We start from the raw sequence: 16,932 nt of genomic DNA on the forward strand, positions 1-16,932 counted from the left end.
AGAGTGCGACATGAATTGCAGAAGGTTATGTTGCATAACTATTATTGCACATTGTATTATAACTGAACACGCGAACAATTATTTTGTGCCTCCTTGAAGAAGACCAGTCAATCAAATGTGAGAGGCCCAGTAACTGTGTGTTTTATGAAAGATATTATGTGCGAGTTCTGACCGTGACATCACTGCATCTTATGGAAAGGAACCATGACTTTTGTGAACCATTCTTAGAAGTTATAGGCACACTGACATCAGTACCACATTTCAAGTTGCAGTGCCTCTCCCTTATTTACATGAAAGATATTTTCTTCCAAATTCAATGAGTGATCTCTTTTTACTTGCACCTGTCTTTCCATGGGTGGTATTTGACTTGTTAGCAGAGACTTCACACAAAAGAATATGAGACAATGTGAAAGAGCCGCAGGCAGAGCAAGGAGAAGCACTGGAATGTTGTTGGTGTTTGACATTCCTAACTCCTTCTCTTTTCCCCTTCTCTCTTTCCCTCTCTATCACTCTCGTCCTGCAACTCTCCTGTTCTTTGCAGTCCCTCCCCATCATCTCTCTCTGCAACATTCACTTTGGTATTTTGTATGTTATCACGCGCTTTGATATACGTACAAGACTGGGAGTTCAATGGCAACAAGTTGCTGATGATGAAAACTATTATTATGTCTTACCTTGATTACACAAGAGGTGAAATTAAACCACATACAACCTAGACATACAGCTAGAAGGCATTTGTGTTGGCCTCATCTAACCTGACTGGGTGCTACCGGGTGTGCTGCGAATACTTGTGTAATGAATTGCCTGTATGTTTTAATGTGCAGAACAACTGAAATTAGTGTAGTTGCTGGTTCATAAAACACTTTGATGAGAGTTTTTATGATACTTTTTCAGTATCGTATCAGAGGTTGCTCACTGGAGTTATAATCACTGGTTTCATTTCTTTATTTCATAAGTTTACAGACAAAAGATGAATCACACTTTCACTTAAAGGTTGAACATTTTTATAAATTCCAATCAGATAGTTAAAGTTCCTTGTATGAACACTCATAAAATATTTGATTTGCTCGTGCAATGATGTTGAAAATGAAATATTCAAACCATAATTCCCTCCTCATTCCATGTTTTGCTTTGTTTTCAATGGGAGAGAGATCCAAATTATCATGTCTGAGCTGTTCAGCTTCTGATGCATGTTCAAGGCAGATCATCAAATTTATTTAGTCAATGACTACGCATCTGTAATGATGGTGTGCAAAGCACTTTCTTACACCCTGATTCTCCAACAAGCCTATCTGTGTGGTCTTTGTGGCACACGACCGAGTGTTGTGCCCACGACATGGGCATGTGGATGGTTGCATATATTTGCCCAGTGCAAGCAGCAGACAGCTGACATGTGTGTGTTTGTTCGTATTTCATTAAAGATTCAAAACAGACAAAGGCTTGCAGTTGAAGTGTCTGTGTTTTTCTTTTGCATTTTATGAAAGTTAAAAAGTTCTGGGTGTGAAATGTGTTTTAGTTTTGCTGTGTTTGGCCCAGTGCTGCAGCAGACAAAGATATTTATTGAGCGCCCCACAACAGTTCATTATTTACTGACCGGCAGCTCTGCCCACATCCTTGTAGCTGTGATTAATGTGGTTTGAGACAACCTTCTTATTATAACCCCACTGCTCCCTTTGTTTTGTTCTTTTCTGTTTTTTTTTTTTCTTTTTGCCCATTTGCCCTTAAAGCTGTGTTGCTTGTAGTCGGAGGGAGCTGTGAGTTATACGCTGAACTCGACAAGGAAGTGCCAAGGACTGCACTCCAGATGTGCACTTGTGCATGCTCATAGCGGTACCCTGATGAGTAAGCTAGTGCTAAAATGCTGCAAAGTTGTGAAAAGAAGCAAACCAGTACGATTCTTGGAGGTCTGGTCGAAGAAGGTGCTCCATGTATGCTTGGCTGGGAAGTGGCAGTGGGGCAGACCAAGGGCATACTGGACAGATTAGGTCTCTCTGTTGTTCTGGGAACATGCCAGCAATTACCTGTGATAGCAAAAGGAAAGGTTGCTTCGGAGTGGGCACTTTGGTCCTCATTGGAATGAATGTCTCAGTGCTCACACCCGGATCTGTAAATTCTGTTTTTGTTTTGACAGATTATTACTCAGTAAGCTGACGATACGATAGATCTAACTTTGGTGTTGTCTCCACTTCACCTGACTCTAGTCCACTCTTTGATCCACAGTAAATGAATTTGAATGCATACTGTGAATGTGGGACTGTTACTCGTACTTAGGCCCAAGAGATTATGGAGCGCTGTGTCTGCACTGTTGGAACAGGTTGGCAAATTAATAAGGAATTATTGCGGCCTGCATTCCTCGGCCTACAAGATCTGTAATCCTGGAGACGGCAAAGTAGTACCGCAAGCTGTGCTTCAGACATGGATGGAAAACCTTTTTTCATGGTCGTGAGTAACCACTAGTGTTGCACTGATAACTTTACACCGTGGAAAAGTAAAAAAAAAAAAAAATGCTGGAATGTGATGCTGTCTCACAGTGGACTGTAGAATTGCTGTTGATCCTGTGTTAAAGCATTAAGATGTAACGATAATAGGTAAAATTGGTTAAGTGCAGTAAAATCCCAAATCGTTAGTATAACTGTTTCCTTTTTAAATAACTGTTTAAAAAGGAAACAGTTACACTTAACTACTTAATTTTTCATTGCCTTAAAAAGCCAGATCTAAAATTATTTTTTGAAAGCATATCAAAACATTTCAGTCTTGAGGGTTAGTTGGAGCCCATAACACATGTGAATTTAGTGTTTTCACGGATTGCTGTGCTCCGCCATCTCTTCATTGTTCCATTAACATATGTAAACTTGTGATCGTTTCACTCCATCTGTGACTTATTTTGCAAACATTTACATCATCAGAGCACAAAGGAGTCATCTATGCTAGATTGTGCTGTTCATGGTTGTAAACATCAACCACAACTCTGCTGTTGAAACAATAGAAACAGTGAAATGTCATGACGTCACTGCCCACTTATAGAGCAGCGGGAGCGGCTTCTTCAAAGTAAACATCACAAACCATTTCTAATGCTGACTGCATGACACATATGTTTACATTTGATTGTGTTATTCTTAAATATTCTTCATATTTTATTTACAAAAACCAGCAATGCCTCATTTATTTGATTTTGCTTAATTTGTGTTGCTGTAAACTCCTGTATATTATTATTTATGAACAAAACACAGTTAGATGATTTCAGTGTATGTTACTCCTTTTTTAATATTTGAATACATCAACGCAATAATAATGATAGCCATGATAATTTTGGTCACGTTAATCATGAAATTTTGAGATTTTCATACTGTTACGTTGCCTATGCTGTGCTCAAATATACTAAACTTAAACCCTGTGACAAAATTTTGTCCACTGAAACTCTCTTGTTTACAGCTAAAGCAGTGACTGCAGTTATTAATGTGAAATTCCAACATAAACAATCAGACACAGGACAGACACAAATCTCTATGATTTTAAATTGTCCTCGTTTGTTGTCTGATCGAATGTCAATAACGCAAGTAGGTGAAAGCTCAATTCCCTAACTCTACACTGGGATTGACTGTCATTAGTTGTGCCAATAAAGCGTGAAGAGAACTGCTGAGACTGAAGACGCAGGTGGCTCCACAATTATGAGACATGCTGGTACCTGTGTTGAAGTGACAATCAGGTCTGGCCGTAAATTCCTTCGCAGTCGGGAAGACAAAAGTTTGGGTCTTGTAAGAGCAATTGCCAAGTGTCTTTAACTTTGTAGCTCTGCTCAACTGTGTTATATGTATCTGCCTCTGTTTGAGATACTGGATCTCCCATATTGTAATCTTCACCCCCCAAAATCAGTGTTTCCATGTTGAACCTAGATTCCAATACACATTCTTAACTGTTATGGCCTGTGGGTGAAGTATGTAAAGTCATTTTGATTCTTTGTATTTTTGGAGTCATGAAACTGCTTTCTTGATCCACTTTTGGACATGACTAAATTTGGGAAAGTCCCCACATCAGTCTGGTGCGATGTTGTAGTTTCAGTCTGCTTCCATTTCTCTCGTGCACAGGCTGAGCAGCAGTATCAGATGTGACTCTCCCTGCTCCTCAGAGTAATTACTGAAGTAAGTCAGCTAGAAAGGTTGCTTTGTCAGCAAGTTAATTATTGGGGGAGAGAACCCAAACAAGTTATTTTTTTGTTTTTACCAATCAGATAACCATCAATTCAAATAGCATCATTTAACTATCTGTATTGTGTGATATATGGCTACTTACCCAGTCAATGGTCTTCTAACAGGTTTGTGGAATGAAAGCGGAAACATCTTTGTGCTTCAAATGTTTTTTACAACAGATGTCTGAGCTTTGTATGTAGAAGTCTCTTAAAATTAATGACTGCGAACAAATCGGGGAATGATTTTGGGATTCTTCCATGTAGTATTTTCAAATCTTTAATTTGAGGATAAACAAATAGGTCTTTATTGTTGGGTGACCCTTTTGTTGGGGCGATAATAATTCTGAACGGTTATAGGGCTTTTTGCTAAGATTTCTTCAGGGTGTGTGTGTCCTTTCCCAAAACTGTCTAACAGGGTTGAAACAAGTTTGACAAAAACTAGGATTAGGATAACTTCAGCTCTTCAGGTGTATCATGACAGGAGTCTACTCCTCACAGAGGTCCCCTGCCTCTATGTCCTTTCTAATATCAGTGTACTTTTGAGCCGCTGTGTTCAGGAGACTCACTCTGGTTCTCCATCTTTAAGGCCTAAATCAGCAGCACAGGTCCATATTGCCTCACAGAAATTGGACCACTGCAATGGGATTTTATACTCTCATTCAGCAAAGTGACCGTGGAATAATAAAGCATCCTCAATATGTCGGGCGACATAGTGGGGCTTCTGATTTTTGGTACAAGACGTCCCCAAGACAGCCAAACACCTATAAGAAAACATGCTATTTGTTTTTACATTATTAAAGACATTGTCACAGTTGTGAAGGGAGACGAAACTTACTATTGCTGCTTCTGAGTCTGCTCCTGGGTCTGCCTTGTGGCCTCCTATTAGTTGCACATGACAGTAAAGCATCCTAGTAACCTGCAAATTGTTTATACTCTGTTAATATTCTTACATACTAATTACTCCACAATGATGTATTGTTATTGTGCCCCTTAGAAATGCCCTCATGTTGCTAGTTCATTTTGTTCGTGTAAGTTGTCAGTAATGGATAGGGTTTTAAAGTTCATCCTCTGGTATTTAAAATGGCATGAATTGTCCCAACAGATCCAGGAAATCACCTCCAAACATCCTTGGTAATCTCTTGCTTTAGCTGTTCTCAGTCACCACCCTCAGAACTCCACTTTGGAGACTAAAACCATAAAGCCCCTGTTTGATTCGTCTGCTCTGTTGTAGTGCTGTTTGTGTGGGCCATGAAATCTTCCCTCAGGGTTACAGTGTTTAGTTTGAGCCTCGTCTCCCTCCTTCCATGCTGAGCTCAGGGTATTTTATTGCGAGTAACTATGGCAACTGTTTGGCCTGCTGGATGTAGAGACTTGTAGAGCAATTCCAGGAAATGGGTTTACTTCCTCACTTGGTGTGAACAACTTCCTGGCCTCCGCTGTATGGAAGTGAGCCAGAGTGCCGAGACACCTATTCGTGTGCTCTCTGCTGTCTGTTGTTTCATAATTACTTCCTTATTGCTCCTGTACAGCGCCATCACTTTCTACTTTTTACCTCCTCCCTCATTATTCTTTTATCTCCCGTCATGACTCGAAGTGCAGACAAGAATATCTCCTATGCCTGTAGCATGAGAAGTGGCCAATAAGTACAATAAAAATCACACACATTCAAGTTTCAGAAAACATCTCGTCATCCATGTCTCCAAATTTTCCAGCATACCAATGTGAAATATGCTAGTCAATTAATTTCTCATTAAATGTTTCAGAAGGACAGCTGTGCTTTGTGTTTGCTCTTCTTTCGATGTGTCCTCATAGTTCCACTGTTGTTTACTTGTCAGTTTAGTCTTATCAGGAGTCCCATTCCTGGGAAACTCGGCAAACCATGTTTGATTGATAGTGAAGTGTGTGAAAACTATGCAGGTGAAACGAGCGTAGTGTGCATTCTTCTGTTTTGTTTTTTTGTTTTTTTGGTCTGTGTTCATGTGTGGCGCCTAATTTTCTTGTATACACTGTTTTTCTATATTTTATCAAGACATCATTTGCTTTTATATATATCTCACTCTCCCAGGTAACATAATTATTAAACATTATTATTAATTTATTATTAGTTAGTTAGATGTTAAGTTACATTTTGCATATTGTGTCTTAAATATCAATACAATACTACACAAAATACCAATAAAATAAACTATCACAGTATTTGAGCATATTGATATTTTGTCACACCCCTGACCAATAAGATTTGTCTTATTGCTTTGGGTTGTGGGTCGACATAATCTCAACATTATCTTATCCAAATTATTTCCTTATTTCTGATGTTGAGGAACCTACGTGAAGCATTTTTATCACGAAAAGTGACTTGGCGTCCATTGCTCCAGAAGTTCTAGCAAAATCATTTTCATTTTCCACTGTGCTCGGTTACAGATGTCTGATTTCATTGGTAATAACTTGTATTTATTCACAGATGTAGTCAGTTTTATCTCTGTGGGAATCCGTCATAAATTCTTTCACTGGATTTTGGATTTGATTGATACCAGGATATAACCACAGTATTGTGAATGTGTGCTCAATCCTCAAACTATTGTTTTTCACAGACAGTAGTTGTTTGATGCAGCCTAAAATGAATGTCCCCTTTGAACTTTATAATGTTATCAGACAATGTTCTGCCCTTTGTTTTGTTGGAGATAATAGGCCACATTAGCTGAACTTGATGTCCATGGATAATGTGCAAAGACCCAACCTCATTTGAAAAGATGCATAGATTTATTTTCTGTCCTTAAATAGCTTCCTCTAAAGCTTTTCATCAGAAAACAGATTTTCTTGAGTTGACTGTCTGCTGATTCAAGACGCAACTTTGAAATGGGACACATTTTTTGTGGTCTCTGGCCTCGCAGCAGTCATTTTGCACCATAGACCCGTGAGTGGAGGTCTGTGCAAGTGCTGGTGTAGAAGCATGTGTGCATTCTGGGATTATGAAATTTCACAGTGGTTTCAGTCTGCCATCCCCATGCCTAATGGGTTATGTCTGTCATGCTTGCCCAGTGTCATTAGTCCTTTTTCTTTTGAAAAATCACGGCTTGGATTTATGTTGTACTGTCTTGCACATATATCTACTAAAAACATCTAAATTCCACTATTTTAGGCAAATTGCTTGGAATAATCTGAATACATAATGTGCAAGAGCTTGAACTTCAGTGACTTGTGTCATTTGCAGACAGAGGAAGTAACACTTTTGCGTGGCGTACTTCCTGTTGAAGTATGCTTGTTAAAAAAAAAAAAAAAAAGATTTCTTCCGATCAGCTGACCTGCTTTTAGCACAATATTAATTGTTTTAATGTAACTTGAAATCTGCGTCTCAAAATGGGTGGGACAAAAATGTTGCCGAGACATGAATTTATAATAAATAGCTTTTTTGATTTTCTCTTAAACGCCTAATATATTGCTTATAAGCACAACTTTTGTGTGTCATAAAGAAAATTATTCTTGAGTCTAACTTATGTCTACGTTGTTAAATAAAATAAGCCCAGTCAGGAAGGAACATTTGAATGGCAAAATGGGATTCTGAAATTGATATAATAAAATATAATTTGCCTGTCAACACTAGTTAAAATCTGTTCCTTCAACTTGTCAAAAATGTCTCCTGCTGTGTGTGGATTTATGGCGTGTTTCCTCATGAGTAATATCATTTCAACCCAACAATGCTGTTTGCTATTTTGGTTTCGTTGTTGGTTGTCTATCGAGTTCAGGATTCCATGATGGAGTATTAGTTTAAAGCACAACATGGGTACGAATCAGGGATCTCCCCATTGCTTTAGCAGTATAGCAGCCCCAAGATGGGATTTTGATCTCCTCCAGTGAAATCTTTCCAGTGTTGAGGGAGTTTTCCGTTGTTTTTGATGTAGCGAGGACTCATTTTGCGAACATTTACATGCAGAGCACAGAACAGACTCTTTCAATGTTGTGGAGACAGCCGTCACTGCCCGCCAAACAGAACAACAAACTCAGTGGGGACACAATGCTGGCCCAGAGGGAAATGGTCTGACCAACCGGATGTGTACTGACCCAGACCTTTCTGTGGAAGCATGGCACTAAGGTTATAATGCCAAGTTATACTGACTACATTAAGTGGAGAGCAAAGAACACTCAGTTTGTGCATAAGCTGTTTATTTTATTTTTTTAAACAAAATGTTTTCCACTCTTTACTTCCTGAAAGGATAATATGTCCTTTTTTACCATGTTGTGAGAGTTAGCGTGCAATAGCTATCATGGTCACCTTTGTTATTAGTATTGTGTTATTATTGAAATCATCAGCGATAGTTTTGCTACTATCGCTCCGTTGCGTTGGGTATTATATATTACAGGTGAATGCCCTCTTTGTCTTTTGATACTCATCCAGTCTCTCTTCTCTTTCAGCTCTACAGTGTGTCGATGAAAGAGCTCCTTGCGTTAATAATGCCACCTGTCTGACCTTTAAGAATGGCACTGGACACTGCAGGTAAGATCGACTGGTCACCTCTGAAAAGATTGAACTTAGACTTCTAATAAGCCCATGTCACAATGGAAACAATAGTCTGGTCTCAAAATAAGGTTTTTAGATCAAGGCCAGTGTATGCTAGAGACCATGAGGTTTTATTCAGGCACGGTATCTGGCATAATGACTGCTCTGTGTGAGAAAGTACAGCAGAACTGGGAAGAGCACCAACACACACACACACACACACAAACACACACACTTTTCCCTTTTCCCTGCAATATCTTATTTCGGGAATTTGAGTTTTGTTTAAACCTGTCTTTTTGTTCCATACGATTGATTGCCCCTGGTGTTTGTGACACAATCTACTTCCTTCAAACCAAGTTGTTGATGACTGATGTCAGGTGCTGACTAAGATGGTTGTTTTGTACAGCAGAAAAGAAAGTACTATCAAAAAAGTTTGTGTTGTCTTCAAGCATTTCAGTCTATATCTTGCCCGTCTGACAGCTAAGCTATAATTTGTAATTACGTCTCATCCATCTGCGTAAATGTGTCGTGAGTCCATAGCCAAATCCCTAACTAAAGCACATATCACAGCCAGTTCCTGATCATATTTCATTGAATATGATGAGAATCAAATTCAGCATCAGTTCCCAGAACTTTTGGAATCCCAACTCTCTGGCCTTCTTGGATGTGGGAATGAGAGTCATTGCCTAATGATTAATTGATATGTCAAGTTTGATTTAAGCTTAGATGGAGGTAAAAGTTTGGGTGCCAAGTTGCTTCATTTACATGGGCAACATCCCAACAACTCAACTCTCAGGGATTTACTTGCTCACAGATGAGGTTTTGGAATTTTGGGAGACTTTCTAGAAGTAGCAGTACCAACCGTGTGTGATAGTTGTCGTGATATTTGTTAGTATCTTTAATTTGCATTCATACGAGTTACACAATGTCTTCATCCTGACCTACCTTAACTTAATTTTCATCCTCCAACATCAAGTGTTAGTAACAGGCAAAGCTGATGAAGAAGGTCTGCTTGCCCTCTCCTCTCACAGAAAGGGGTCTTTCAGAGTAGAAGTCAGCTGACAGAGCGCAAGCCGACTGTTACACTGATTAACTCGTAGTCGTGTCCTTCCGTCTTTGTGCATCAACAACACACACTCCTGTGTGAGTGCGTGTGTGCAGACACTTTTCTCAGTCTGGCCCAAATGCACCGATCATGATCGTGAAAAGGCTCTTTGTGCGAGATCTAATTTTATCGACGTTCGTCTCCCCAGTGTTTTAAACCCTGCGGATTAAGGGTAAACAATCAAAAGGATTTGTAGCGCAGACAAGACTAATAATGATGATGATGGATGAAGAGTAATTAATGAACATGGATCAGCTCAATGGAAGCGAGGGGATTAGACAAGTGTTTTGGATGGCATCCATTTATTGAATCAAAATTCAAAACAAGGGAGTATATGCTGTATTACTACTATAACTGATGTTTCCTGGATGGGCGCATGCTCGGATGGTACTCCGTATGCATAAGTTAACTGTGATAAAAGAAATTGTGGCAATATCACCACAAATAAAAGGGCAAGTTGCAGTAACTCTACAAACATTTTGCTTGCTCTTGGAAATGTCAACAAGTTGTCAGTTGTGTACTTTGAAACCAGTTCCTAAGTTGGAGAGAATGTTACTGTATGGGAGCAAGCTCATCGAAGTTTTGCGAACTTCATTGGCCATTGTTGTAGCAGGGTTGGTTGCTTTTGTATCAGTTGGAAATATGATTTTGGAATATGTTTTGGAGATACGGCTGACACCATGTATATTTTTGAGGAAGGATGTGTGGACGCATGCTGTTTATTTATTTATCATATTTGTAATACTGGTCTGGAGGAAGCTGCAATAACAAAGTGAAGTTGAGCAAAAGCTACAATAATGTCATTTATAACAATATAAACAAAAAAAACGACCTAAATTTCATATAATTTTGGAAATGACAAGTATTTTGAAAGAATGCCGATTATTGGGAGAGGTCACTTCTTGCCTTACCCTGCCTGGTAAGGCAAGAAGTCGAAGTTGTCAAACCTGTGTCACTGGGTGACATTAACAGTGGGTGTGAGAAAGAGGTGAGAGCTGGTGTCTTCTATGCAGGCATGTGCAGGCATAGCATGGCCCTGGCTCATCTGCATAAGGGTGTGCCAAAATACAATGGTGAGGCAGTATTGATTTTGGTCAACTCTATTCCGTTTCTCTTGAACTGAAGGTCCAGTGATTTGGCCCTTTTGTAATTCTTAACTGGTCTTAGTTTGAGAAATGAATCATGGCCCCAGCACTGTTCCCAGGATCCACTCTGAACCAGACATTTCCTCTTTGTTCTCTAACTCTTTGCTTCAGAGATGTCATTAAACTGCTCTGGTCTACAAGCATTCTAAAAGACCATTGTAAACAAATAATCGGAACTAAAATACTTACCAAATTACCAGGCGGAAACACCCGAATTGGGCATGATACGGACTATAATAATTGGACATTTAGGGCGTCCTGCTGAGAAAAACTGGGCGTCCATTTTTTCATCTTTTGCAGTTCAGGGCGTCCAGATGCGCCCCCCTAGCTAAAAGCCTGGTTTCAGGTTAGTTGATGACTTTATTTTTGAATGGGCCAATGGCTATTGGCTTATTAATTCTTACAGTTTGATTCAGTGGTTCAGTACCTGAAGCTTTTGTGCAAAGTTGAGGCGTGACAGCTCAGCATGCCTGATCTATTGCTCTTCTGAACAAGTTCTTTGTCTACTACAAGGCTGCGATGCAAACCAATGAACTTACTCTGTTTTCTTTCCTTCACTTGTCTCACGGTGCCTGCCACCGCTTTTTGTTGAAAAAGTATTTTCTCAAGAGTGAAGGGACCAAGTCACTGCGTTGTGTCGACATGCTTCTCGTTTGATCTGACATGTAGAATTTGCCTGCAGGGCAGACGGAGGAAGAGAAAGGGCCAAAAGAAAAGAGGATGTCTCTTTTGGTAATTTGAGGAGGAATACCTCCAAGCACAAGTCCTTACTAATGATGAGAGAGCAGCAGGGAGGGGGAAGGGAGTAGCTGAGAGAGCAAGTAATTTACCTCTTGCTATGCCTGCTTCATCAAACTGTCACTCATCCATTCCAAGCCCCAGTCCCTCCCTCTGATTCTGGGATTTAGATGCCCCCGGACACGACTCACCTGGCCTCTTAATCCGTCTCTTATAACCCCACACTCTTTTCACTGCAGCCTCCATCACGCCCTCTTTGTTCTTTTGTTAACTACGTTGTTAATCATTGTAGTCTTGAGATTATTTCCCCTCACTTTGACATTAAGTCGTAGACTAATTAGTTTTTGGCTGGTGCGGCTCTGTACACTGGCCTAAATCTGATTGTTCGTATTTTGTTTTCATATTTAAATCATTTTTAAATATTGTGATTATTTCCCTTTCTTCTGCCTGATCAAATGTCTATAGTGGACTGTTACAGTGAATTATGTTTTCTTTGTATGTCCTTATTTTGGCTGACAAATAGTTCAGTAGTTTCCTAACTTGTGCAATCACGTATTCCAGCGTATGCTCAGATAGATTGCCCACTTTTGAATGCGGTCTGCCTAAATGCTGGTGCAATGCAACAAAAAACACATATAAGTCTCATACAGGACATTCATCTGGATGTTCATTGTTAGAATCAATAAATTAGTCTTTTTCGTGCATCAATAGTTGAGTATCCACTATTATTCCTTTGGGCTTTAAGTGCTGCTTTAGGCCCACAGTGCTTTGTCTCTGCTTTGTGCCACAATCCTCTTCACATGAATTGACCCACCCACTCTGTCAGGCAGAGATTTTAGCTGGGTTAGGCATGTGACACAAACTAAAGTCAACAAACCTTCGAGGTGGAGATTGGAACCCATGGCAGTGATTTCCCACTATTCCCCTTCAACAAACTTATCTTCTTCCCACAGCTCACCCGGCTACACTCTAGATGTGGTGAGACTGGGACCACAATGATAAGAGTCTCTTTGTTTGCACATGCGTATGTCTCTTGGAGTGTGTGCATTGTACATTTTTTAGATTAAAGAGCACCTTTGTTGTCCAAAGTAGTTTTGAACACTTTAGCCATTTGTTCTCTTGTTCTGTGTGACTGTGCCACTGGATTTGTTGTACTGTTTTACTGTTAACTAGTTTGGTGGGCCAGTTCATTCCCCAAACATTTTATCTTCCTTTTTATCCTCGTACTCTAATGACAATAGTGAAACAACACTGTAATTAGAATTTTTATTTTCATGAAATATGCTCTTGTGTTTGAGATGACCACTACATCATTTTTACAACGGCCCCGTTTGAAGCGGAATATATAATACTATGAAACATGCAACCTCCTAAAACACTGACGTGCTTCAGTTGAGTGTTTTTTCCTGCCTGCTGCTTTTTCTGTTATTTCTTGGAATGCCTTATAGTAAATTAAATGCTACACAATAGAATGAAGAAGAATACCACTCACCACTACAAGTTTAAATACATTATTTTATTTTTTTTAATGGCAGTAGTTAGACATTGCACATCAATATATTGAAATTACATATTTAAGAAAAAATAGTTTGTACTCTAAAGCAGATGCTAACAACAAGCAGGTAAACATCATGCTGCCAGATCTGGTTGTATCAAGTCCCTAGAGTGGAAAGGAAGGCTGACAAAATGGTGGGGAATGTAACAACAAGGCCATAATCCCAAATACAGTAGTGTGGCAGTTGGCTCTCTGTCACTCATTGACACAGAAGAGGTTGTGAGTGCTGTCTTTTTTTCTGATCAGTCGAATACACCTTTATAACAGTGTATGAATTGAAGTAATTTCTGGTCAAATATAAACAGTATATTGTGCTCTAACCAAGTCTAGGATTTCAAGTTTGGAAGCTATATATATGTATATATGAGCATATATAATTGGTTGTAAAGATACCACTTCAAACGGCCTTAGAAACTGGATAATGATGAAACAGTGTTTGGGCTGACTGACTATTCAGGAGCTGAAAAGACTGTGGTCCCATTTAGGCTAGATCTTTCTGAATACGATTCTAAGCACAGTCTGGGTTTGACCACATGAATCTGGCAAGGACTCCACCCTGTCCTGACTCTTTATTCTGTCCACATTGATGCTTTTCAGTTCAACTACCCGGGTTTCCTCTCTGAATGTCTGTTGTCTCACTTCTCTCTCTAATTAAACTCGCTTCTATTTCTGACTTAACTTTCCTCTTTAGAATGTGCCTCCCAGTGAGTTCTTTTTAAGTCATATTTGCACTGCTTTTCAGACAAAATATTTAAAAGCTTATGCAAAAGATAAACCTCCGTGTCCATCCCATGGATGGAATGTTCAACTGAGTTGCTCACTTTTTCCATTCTTCAGCAAGCAATCAAATTCAAGGCCTAGTTTTCCTGTTTACAAAGACACTTTCCACCAAGGTATCAGCCAATGTTGGTTTCAGTATGTTCTGCCCGACACTGACTCAAACTGCACGTGATAATGAGCAGAATTTTCATGTCAGCTGCCCACACACATAACTGCAGGTTTTACTTTCATTTCCTGTCAAAGTCTAGACATTTTCTTTCACCTTCTTCCGTTAACTGAACTCATGTTTATTTTAAAATCATTGCTGCTGCAGATCAGAGATGGCCACAGCAGCTGGAACATTGCCTGACACACGAACAAGGCACCCCCATAAATTTCATACTGTATTTCAAACACTTTACCATCAAGGCAAGGTTAAACTGTTGAACGTTCTTGAAACAAATGAGACAAAACAGTGCCACAAACTGGCATAACTTAGGTCCATTTTGACCGGGCTTGAGTCCGCTCTTCAGACGCCCAAATCAGTAATGCTCATCCATGCTGCGTCACAGCATCTTGACCAATACGATGTGAGATTTGATCAGCCAAAGACCATGTCGGTGGTGAAGTGACTTTCTGCTTAGTTACTGTGGAAAATAATAGAGGAAACTAGAGTGTCCTCGAGGTGTCCTGCCTAAAAATGTGGTGTCCCATCACCAGTACGAGGTGTCCCTAGAATGCTCTGCTCGCCCTTAGCGAGTTTGTGTGGGCAGTGTCTTTTTGTCTGTTCTTGCCATATTATCAGTATTGCACTTTGTCATAGCTTCCATCAATGACTCATAACTTGTGAAGATATTGGTTTTATACGAGTTGTGTTTTGGTTCTGATGAAATGAGGTTGTATGTATACAGCATGTTTATTGCTGTGTAGTGGGCTGAAACAGTTGCGATATGTGATAAAAATAAATTTCAGGACATACTTCATCATATTGTGTTGTTTATTATCTATCGTAGATGAAATTTAAAAAATACTCCGCTAATAAATTCTGTCCAATTGTTCATTAAAGACTGTCAGCAGCTCAGAGCCACGGTGCAGTTCAATATTTTCTGAAAAAAAAATTGCTCAGTTTGTTTTTTCTTATGACCCTTATCAATAATATCAATAAAAAGTTTTTTGGTGCACTTAAATCCTGTCTAAAACTTCCCCTGTTTCACATACAGAACATACAGTGGTTTGTTTGCACTGAACAGAATACACAGCAATCATGATCAAATTGCCAGCATGATTCCATTGCAAAAAATCGTGATATGCTATTTTTGCGATATCACCCACCCGTACTTCCACTGTAATTCCTTAATTCCAAACTTGCTTTAGGACTGGAAATGGCGAGATTGATGAATATTAAATCAGAGACTGTTGCACAGTCAGTGAAACATGAAAAGATATGCTGCACAAAAGAGCCATAGTCTGCGTGAAATGTACTGATGTGTTTTCCAAATTCTGGCCCTATTAAAGCTGCTTGAACACGTCTTTTTTCCCCATGCAGCTCATTTTTCCTAAAACGTTTCACCAGGTTTCTTGTTGGACGCTCCCACACAAACATTCACTCACTTAAACCCATGGACATTCGGAAAGCATTATGGAGCTATTAAGCTTAATTGAGACAAGAATAGTTGCTGCTGGAGGAGGTGTTGGCGGGATTAAATGGAAGCAGAGGGAAATGGGGGGTTGAAGGAGAAGTAGTGCTCTTGCTTAGATGAAGAAAATGGGTTTTTGAAATGGACACAGGTCCTGAATGACGTTTCGGATGATCCTTCTTTTTATAGTGCCTATACAAGAAGTAGGTTCCTACTTCTTGGCTAAAACAGCCCTGAAAAGAGCACTTCCATGGGCGTTCCTGTGGTTGCACAAACTTTCTGTGCTGGAAAGCAGTTGATTAAAGCTGAATGGTCAGGCCAGAAGAGGCCGGGGTCAGCATGAGGTGCACCAGGAAGACGGGGCGCAGAGAGTGGGAGTGTGTGAGATGGGGCGCTAATATGAACCAGCTGTAGAAACCTGACACCTAAAGAGTGACTTCAAAACTGGAGGTGGAGGAGTGAGGGAAAGAAGGGCTACAGAAAACTGCATGGAGCAAGAGAAGGATGGAGCAAAGATGAGGGAAAAAAAACCTTGTGGAGCTTCACAAAGAACTCCATAGACGAGGTTGAGTGCAGAAAGCCTTGGTGCCGAGTTGTTCATGGAAGTGTGCATCATTGTCTGTGTCTATTCATCTGTGAAAATTCTTGTTGCTGCTCTTTGGCTCACATGAAGGTTTTGTCTTAAGAATCTTGCAGCTCCCTGCGTTGAACTCGTCGACTGTCAACTATGTCATATTATCAGTTTCTCAGCGCGACACCACTCCCTGACAATGTGAATCATGCACAGCCTTGTCTGTTTGCCTGGCAGGCTGGAGTGATAGAGCCTAAGGCTAATAATGAGCTCCCTATCTGGCATCCAAACCTGAAGGACAGGGTGATATCATTTCCTGACTCCATTCCATTCAGCTCTGTCAACACTGGTTGGATTAGCAGGATTGATTTGAACATTCATCTTTCCTGATTGTACTCAAGAATATGCACTGCACAACAACAAATGTTTTTAATTCATATTCCTGTGTACACATACCATGCCAGCTACTGTGCCTTGGCTTTGTTTGCCTTTTTGTCTCCAGCAAGCATCATAAACAAAATCTGGTTGGACTTACATAATGAAAAATGTACATTCAATTTAACATTTTAGGTAGAAACTATGGACTCTGGTCCATTTCAATGGGTTCTTACCACATTTACTAGGTATTGGGTAAAGCCCCAAGGGATGAGTCATTGCCCGCGTAATTGATGGTAAGCTATTACATTTGCTAAATTATCTGTCCATAATTCATTGATAAATTAACTTTGACAATATAGCTTG

At 39.8% G+C, this 16,932-nt stretch overlaps 1 protein-coding gene across 1 annotated transcript in view; it reads left to right on the forward strand.

Annotated features, from left to right (window-relative positions):
- Positions 1 to 16,932, forward strand: part of notch2 (notch receptor 2) — a 40,993-nt gene that overhangs the window by 2,246 nt on the left and 21,815 nt on the right. The window contains 1 exon segment of the mRNA XM_053870892.1: positions 8,597 to 8,678. Within this exon segment, the coding sequence (XP_053726867.1) occupies positions 8,597 to 8,678 (82 nt within the window).

Source organism: Synchiropus splendidus, chromosome 1, assembly GCF_027744825.2.
Source record: "Synchiropus splendidus isolate RoL2022-P1 chromosome 1, RoL_Sspl_1.0, whole genome shotgun sequence".
Classification (NCBI taxonomy): Eukaryota; Metazoa; Chordata; class Actinopteri; order Syngnathiformes; family Callionymidae; genus Synchiropus; species Synchiropus splendidus.